This window comes from Nanorana parkeri, unplaced genomic scaffold (assembly GCF_000935625.1).
Source record: "Nanorana parkeri isolate BGI_ZX_2015 unplaced genomic scaffold, ASM93562v1 scaffold399, whole genome shotgun sequence".
Taxonomy (NCBI): domain Eukaryota; kingdom Metazoa; phylum Chordata; class Amphibia; order Anura; family Dicroglossidae; genus Nanorana; species Nanorana parkeri.
This window is the reverse complement of record NW_017306667.1, coordinates 479,016-487,633: the sequence shown is the minus strand read 5'-3', so window position 1 is coordinate 487,633 and position 8,618 is coordinate 479,016. Positions and strand designations below refer to the sequence as shown.

At 39.2% G+C, this 8,618-nt stretch overlaps 1 protein-coding gene across 1 annotated transcript in view; it reads left to right on the top strand.

Annotated features, from left to right (window-relative positions):
* The window catches only part of ANO6 (anoctamin 6), an 88,983-nt gene that overhangs the window by 63,629 nt on the left and 16,736 nt on the right, over window positions 1-8,618 (top strand). Inside the window, exons 10-15 of the mRNA XM_018559481.1 lie at window positions 1,647-1,707; window positions 3,117-3,262; window positions 3,367-3,444; window positions 5,091-5,316; window positions 6,402-6,571; window positions 6,682-6,779. Coding sequence (XP_018414983.1) covers window positions 1,647-1,707; window positions 3,117-3,262; window positions 3,367-3,444; window positions 5,091-5,316; window positions 6,402-6,571; window positions 6,682-6,779 — 779 coding nt within the window. The remainder of the gene's footprint in view (window positions 1-1,646; window positions 1,708-3,116; window positions 3,263-3,366; window positions 3,445-5,090; window positions 5,317-6,401; window positions 6,572-6,681; window positions 6,780-8,618) is intronic.

Here is an 8,618-nt window from a genome sequence, read left to right as displayed (position 1 = left end):
CCCCCATGTGATGGCAATAAAGTAAAAATAAATAATTTACAAATGTAAAAAATAAAGGTAAATAAAATTAAAAATAACCCCAAAAAGGTTTATAGTCCCCTGACCCCGCGAACGAGCGCATACTAACGGAAACACAAGTCTGGTGCACCTACGTACGAAAACGATGACTACGCTACACATGTCAGATATCACTGCTTATGCCAGCGTGAGATAAATAATTCTCGTCTCAATATTCATGGCTAGCTCTAAATTGATGACTGGGCTTTTATATATTTTTTTTATATATGTGTGTGTGTGTGTGTGTGTGTGTGTGTGTGTGGGATTTTTGTTATTTTATTATATTAGCTTGAAGTTTTACAATTCAGATTATTTTGAATCCATGAAACTAATTAAAATGTCCATCTACCATACAATTATTTAAAACAAAATATAAAAAGGTGGGAAAAGTCATTTTTGGTTTCGGCCTGACAAATTCTGCTGTGGGATGTGCATTGTAGTGCCATTCATTTAAAGGGCACCCAAAAGGAGCCTCCCATCCGCAGTGTGATGGCCCACACTGGAATGCGCGATACTGCAATGCCATGCTTTTCAGTATAGTGCATTTGCAAAAAATGCCATGCAGTTTTATTCTAAAGTAAACTTTATGTTTGAAATACTCCATTTGTGTATTTCATTTTAAATAAGAGGGTATATAATTTTTTTTTACCGATTTAATTGAAAAATATAATCTGCCAACTAATTATGAAAACAACCATTAGTTGCAGCCCTATATTTTTTTTTTATTTGAGTTCCAGACAAGATTATTTTTTTTTTTTTGGATAGCATGAGGAATGGGTAGAACTTATGAACTTAGGTTTCAATCACTGTCTTAGGGAGATTTACTTTCACTTCCTATTGTGCCACCACAGGGAAGATGAAAAAAGATTGTTGCTACCAGGTAAAAAGACCGCAAAAAAAAGGAGGTTTATTAGTAGAGATGGGAAGGGTTCGCTCCCCTGTCATATTTTTGTTGTATACCCATTGAGGAAATTTCCTTATTTTTTTGTCACTGTAATAAGTGGTGGTGGCAATACCAACTTGAGAGGTTCTAATCCTCCCCCTTTCTACGGAAAACATATTGTCTGGTGTTCCACTTAAGGTAGGGAGCAGTTTGGTGTGTTGAAGTGGCAAACTCTTTTGGGGTTTAAGTCTGTTATTACTTTTTTTTTCATTTTTTTCTTTTCATTTGTTTTACTCTAAACCAGTGGTCCTCAACCCGTGTAACCTCGGGACCATAGTGCAGGCCGGAACTATAACTTAATTGTCGGGAGCCGCGGCTCCTGATATTATTGCGCCGGCCCGAAAGTGAGGAAATAGTCCCCTCTCTCCCCGGGCCATACCACTTTATCTGAGAGCCCGGGGGAGGCCGGGAGAGAGGGGACAGTTTGACATGAGGTTCCACAGGCTGAACCACAAATTCCCCCTCTCTATTCAGTCTCAGGTCGGTCTATTCAGACATGACGCCGCGACCCACTGCAGAGGGTGTCGCGACCCACTTTTGGGTCGCGACCCACGAGTTGAGAACCACTGCTCTAAACACTATAACATTTGAATAGAAATTTGTGTACAAAAACTACATTTCTTTTGTTTTATGTTGTCTTTTACAGACACTATGCATTTTTGACAGTTTTGGCACACTTGTGTTTGCAGTCTTCATGGGAATATGGGGTAAGATTGTTTTACTTTATTGTTGCTATGGGGTAAGACTTCTTTTATGTCGCTGTGGGGTAAGATTGCTTTATGCTATTGTCTCTACTTGTATATTGTGTGTTCATTTGATTATTGATGTACAAAATTCCAAGAGATGTAACTGTGCAGTAGTCATTTTGTGGAAAAGCAAGATTTTGCATTCTTGTCTCTGCTGTCATCTCTAAGATATGGTTTAAGTCTTATCCATTGGTAAAATGTTAGGCGAATATCTTATCTGCACACTAAGTGTGGTAATTGTAATTTTTCTCACACATTTAATACCATGCAGAGCAAAGTAACATGTTTGAAGATGACCCCACTAGAAGCTTATACTTACCTTTCCCTTGCTCCCCCAACAAAGTCATGACTCTCTTCCCACCCTATGTGACAGCGCTGGGAGACTGAGAGGCCAACGCCATTTCTGTAAATAGGAACGAAGAGTGAGTAACATGCTACCCATACATGGAAGTTATGGGTATTCTTCTATGCTACCAGTGGCCAAATGGAGCAGGGGAGTGACGGGAAAGTAAGTATAAACTGCTGAGCTGGCCTCAGTAGAGTTAACACTTTCCACTGCATGCGTAAAGCACAAGTTCAATTAAAGTTAGTATGCTTTTTACATGCCCAATCCAATGGTCCAAATGACCCACTTCAGACACACTGACTCTCTGATTGAACGTAGAAATAGGTAGAGAATTTAGTAAGGGTTTGTAGCAACCTTGTGTGCCCTAAATCTGGATGGCACATTAATACGGGGAGAAAGAGTCATGAACATGAAAACGTTACTGCTTGATTCTCAGAATCATATAATAAGCCAGTGGGTGCTTCAGCTAACCAGCATTCAGTTTTGGCCAGGCTTAAAGGATAGGCACACCTTTGTAATAAAAATATTATATTGCTCCTTATATTCAGCTGATTCATTTTCAGGAGCTATACATTTATTTCTATGCATGACAGGCCTTGTATAATTCCTGGAAATCTTTATGAAGGTAAAAAGAGAGTTACAAAGAAAATGGAAGTTATTTCCAACATCACTTTAGTTGAGCTCCTCCAAATTGATCTCTGGTAGCCAATTATAAGCTACCCTGAGAAACATGGGATTGGGATATGCCTCTTATGATATAAATCCCTGCCCTCTGAACCTAGAGCCTCTTTTATGTGTCTGCAGATGGCTTAGAATAAATGGAATAAACTTTGAACTTGTGGGACCTTTCATGGCATCGATCTAAGGTTAAATTTAGGAACTTGCTCCATTTCCCTTTATATAATAAGACGCTAACATGTTTAAAAATGCACGCATGCTTCAAGTTGAATGGTAACCTTGCAAAAATTAGAAAACTGGGTTTTAATGAGAAGTATCATTATATTAGTGTCCTGGTGTTTTATAGTTACCTTATTTCTTGAGTTCTGGAAGCGACGACAAGCTGAGCTTGAGTATGAATGGGACACAGTTGAGTTTTTAGAACAAGAAGAACAGCCTCGTCCTGAATATGAAGCAAAATGTACTCATGTAGTTGTGAATCCAATTACTCAGGTAAATGGTATTGTATATTTACTGCTGGAACTCTGCTCCCTTAAAAGATGCTTTTCTGAGTTCTTTGTGATAAACTGTATTTTTCATTCTTTACCTGTATTCAGCAAGAAGAACACGTGCCTTACACAGCCTGTGGAAAATGTCTGAGGATGGCCCTCTGCACAAGTGCAGTGTTTTTCTGGGTAATTAATCTTATTACAAAGCTTCTTGGGGATTGGCTTTTTCTTATGTAGCTTACAGGTTACATGTATATTGATTTATTATTTTTTAGTGCAGGATGAACAAGTGTCTGTTGCTGGCTACTGAGACCCCAGAGAACCCAGCTTTGATGAAGGCACATTGGTTCTGCCCCTTCTGGTCCATTACCTGGCTTCTCACAGCCTCATCCTCACTGGTCCCCCTCTTATTTATAACCACTGAATATAATTTTTTGTCTTAAAATAGTATTAAAGGAGAACTGTATTAAATAGTATTAAAGGAGTCCTCCCGTCACCCAAAGCTCAGTACTTCGCGAGCTACAGCATGCGGTATACTGAGATGCCGCAGCCGGGATGGATCCCGACATTACTGTCTGGATCCACCCAGCTGCGTGAGTGAAAGCTGGCTCTGCCTATCTAGAGGCAGAGCCAGCTGTACCCGCCCTTTCCGCCAGTCAGAGCTGGAGGATCGGACAGGGGAGGGGGGGGAATCCCTGCAGGGCTCTCTACACGGACAGGATCGAGAAGTGAGCGAGTGACAGTATTTGTTCACTCACTTCCCGATCTATTGAGCCAACCTGTGACAGTTTAATTGTCACAGGTCGGCTAGAACTATGGGGCACTCGCCTCATAGTTCTCCTTTAAACTCTCAAACTTTTTTCAATATAGAATCCAGATCAAACAACTATACTGTACATTGCCCAGCAAAGTATTCACAAGCAAATTGCTTCATGCTCCATTCTGTAATTGGCGAGGAGGAGGGGAGGATGAACATGCAACTGCAGCACTGAAGTCTGTGGGCACTATAGCTGGACTGGGCTTGGAAGTTCAGCCGGGGCTGAATTTCCATCCACATGTTTAGCTGATGATGTGCAAGGAGAAGAAGCCTGTACTGAATATTAAATGTGGGTTTTTAGAAAAAGCACTGCATCTTACTGTACTCCAGTAAGATTATTGTGCCCGGAGCTGGGCTTTGGGTCTGTGTTATGTAAACTTGGCATCGTACTTTGGCATTAAAAAAAGGAAATTCCTTCAACTGGCTACATGCCTTGCCCAGATGCCAACCAATCGGCTGTTATTCTTTGATACTACAGCTTAGGCTGATTTTTTTTTTTTGGTAATTTCATTGTACAGCCAAAATATACCATCGGAATAAAAATTCATAAAAAGCGTATTGTATATACCGGACTTCAGTCTTGCATAGTTAAAGGGTTTTCCACTTAGGTCTGCCCATTCGCATCTACTTTGGCATTAGTTAGAGATAAACAGGAATTGGTAGACATTTCTCTGTTCTTACTTAGTAACTTCATTTCTAAACTCCCCTCAATACCAGAGATTGCTCTCTGGCCTGTGTTGATAGGCTTTGGCCTTGTGTCGATGGCATCAGTTTGAGACACTTCTGAGATCACGTAGAGTTCATTGACTGGTGCATTTGACCTGCAGTTGACTTTTTTCTGCCCTGCATTTGACCTGCTTAAAGCAGTTTTGCATTCCCATGGACTTGTATAGAAATCCAAAACCCATTTGAAGCAAACAAAAGCCTGTCAACACAGGCCCTTTCAGAATTTGAAGCAGCTTCTATTTCTCTATCATTTAAATAGTAAACGTTAACCTTGTATGCATTTTCACAGATCATGTTGATCGTGGCATCAGTAGTTGGAATTATTGTGTATCGACTTTCTGTATTTCTGGTATTTTCTGCAACGTTACCAAGAAACATTATTGGAAAAGAAGCCATCCAGAAATACCTGACTCCACAGGCAGCCACCACTGTCACAGCATCAATTATCAGCTTCATCATTATCATGCTGCTAAATATGCTGTACGAGAAAGTTGCAATAATGATCACAGACTTCGGTGAGAATTAGAGCCCCTTTTTTTATTATAGCTAAAACGCCAGTAGAAGATGAAAAATCATTTTATTCCAATTATGTTTTTCAAAACAGACACTCCATAGTAAGTTCTCGTAATCTGCCTTCATATTAACTTCATGTGATACCATACCTATCACAAAAGCTGTCTAAAAGCAGGAGTGCAAGCATTACAAAAACAGACACTATTGCATAATGCTGCTATCTTAATCAGTTCCAGGCACTGGGGTGGAGGGAAGGCATTAGGCTGATAGGAAAAGTAATTTGGTTTATAAGAGGGGGAGAGCACATTGAAGATTTAGCCAGTGGGGAAGCTGAGCTTATTTTTAGTCCTGTAAGCAAATTGCAGTTGTGAAGGTGCACAGGAAACTAAGGGCCTGTAGTTCCTGAGTAGCAATGTCACCCAATAGATATAATGTGTGAATGGTGAAACTGTTTCATTTGTAGGGCCCTGTTCACTGATTTTCTGCATGTCTACCAGTAAATTAAATATCAGTTGATTTTAATAGGAAACTTGCTGGTTAATTATGCAAGCTTTTCCCTCAATTGGGACTATTCAAAGCACACATTGGAGTGTCCAAGATATGTAAGAAACCAGTGGCTGAGCCATCCCGCCTGGCCTTATATATACATAAATTCCACTTTTGAGCTTGCTGTTTTTTTTTAAAAAGTATTGAAACTGGCAGTTACAGTAGGGAGCCCCTGGAAGCAGTTAAAGTCCATCACTGAATTGGTAATGCTATGCACAAAATTGTGATAGTGATAAATTCCACTGAATTTTGCATTCATCCAGTTTGAGTTTCATACTATCCAGTACAGGCAGATTTAGCAGGCTTCTCACACAGTTTTGGCTGTGTCATAATTTCGTGCGATGCAACCTCCTTCTCTTGCTCCAGTGAATTAGCTATTAGCTATAACGACAACTGTGGGTATTTAGGTAGCTGAGCATGCTATGATAAGCAACATGTTAAAAAAGTCATTTATCAGACATGGGTAGCGTCATAAGTCCTTAATAACAGAATTTTCATGCTGAACTAGAGTGGTCCTCTAATCTGCTGTTTCCTTTTTAAGAACTTCCAAGGACAAAGACAGAGTATGAAAACAGCCTTACCACCAAGATGTTTCTATTCCAGTTTGTGAACTACTACTCTTCTTGTTTCTACATTGCCTTCTTTAAGGGGAAATTTGTAGGCTACCCTGGAGATCCAGTGTATTGGTTTGGAAGATACCGTAATGAGGAGGTATGCAACCTCTAATCTTACTGAGATTTCAACTGCATCAACCACAAAAACACCACCCAGATCTTAATTTTCTCTAAAAATATGTTTCTTGACTTTCCTGTTTTTTTCAGTGTGACCCCGGTGGATGTCTTCTGGAGCTTACAACACAACTGACAATTATAATGGGAGGGAAAGCTATATGGAATAACATTCAGGAAATTCTTGTACCGTAAGTCACTAAAAATACTTTTTCATTTTCTTTTCCATTGCATTCATGCTTGAAAAATAAGATATTAAACTATAGCGATTCCACTTCAATTACCTGAAACCTCCACAGTCTTCACATCTGTCTTGAAATTATACTATACCTCCCTGACACCTACTTACATCATCTCTCCATATTCAGCATTTCACAATACTATTATCATCCTCTTATAAGTTATTTATTCTTTATAAATTATTTATAATTTTTATAGCATAATATTAAAAATGTTGGATAAAAAATCTCATTGCACGATTTCGCTCTTCGGGAATAGAAACAATTAAGCCAAGATGGGAACAAGACTACCATTTACAACCTCTTGGAAAATTGGGATTGTTCTATGAATATCTTGAGATGGGTAAATTGTGTAGTATTTGTAACTTTTGTTCATACAGGTTCTTTATGAAAATATGTTAATGATAAAGCAGCCTCTAAATTATTATATTTATACATAGTCGTATGTGTTTGTATACACACATCTTTTAATTGCCTTAGCTCCCCTCTCTTTTTCCTTTTTTCTTTTTCTCTCTGTCTTTCTCTGTCCCTCTCGCTTTCTTTTATCCTCCCTTTGTCTCCCCCCCTCCTTTCCTGATCCTTTGATCCCCCTCATCTTCCCTGTTTGCTCACTTTCTCCCCCTCCACCTATGATTCTGCCCCAGCCTCCGCTGTTGCTTAACCCCTCACCTCATCATAGAATAAGTACAAATCTACATATTGATGGCTGTTTCTCATGTAGAATATTGTGATAGGTCCTTTAGATTATGCCTTACCATTACTGTTTATGCCTTACGATTATTGTTGTTTTTATACTTGTCTTTATGCCTTCTCTCATAACAGTGATTCAGTTTGGATTTGTCACCCTGTTTGTGGCATCGTTTCCACTTGCACCTCTTTTGGCACTTGTGAATAATTTATTAGAAATTCGGGTTGATGCCTGGAAGCTCACCACCCAGTTCAGGCGTATGGTAACAGGAAAAGCACAACACATTGGAGCCTGGCAGCCAATCATGCAAGGAGTAGCCATACTTGCTGTGGTGACCAATGTACGATAAGTATAAAATGGCTTCCTTTTTCATTTAGAAATGGAGCTTTGCAGTGATTCTGCAACCAGTGTTTCCAATTTGTTATTCCTATACAGCCTTTAACCCTTTCGCTGCCAAGCCCTCCAGAACGCTTTAACCTTCAGCTGGCCAGACCCCCCAAACCATATATTTCCTGAAAGCACAGGCCCGGTAGAATAAAAAGAGGGTGGTATTAATTTTGTAGGTCCTGCGATAATTGCGTAAATGTTTATCAAATCAATATTAAACTGATAAAAATACACAAATTGATAAAAGCACACTAAAATCAGTATCGGTGCACAAAAAAAATACTTTTCAGACTAAATCTAAAAGATAAAACTGTATTGCGTTAATAAATAACAAATATTTGTAAAATTTTAATTGCGCTTTTTTTGCGAAACAGTAAAAAAAAGTAGTAACGCAAAACTGTAAATAAAAAATCGTTTGTGTGCTGCGTTGGTGTGTTGTGATAAACTGATACAGGCGTACATTTAATCACAACACAGTGCATCACAACGGATGGCAATGCGTCAACGCTTTACCATGCGCTGCCACAGTTAAATTTGTTATTTTAAAAAGAAAAAAAATCAAGCACTGCGATGCATTTTAACAATTCACTGCAGCACATGTGCATGGCGTAGACCACAATGTGGTGCACACTGTTGCACGTGTATGTTAACTGTGTGTGGGGGGGTTATTGTTTTTATTCTTATTTACTTATTTACTGTTGTGGGGGCTTTGGGGA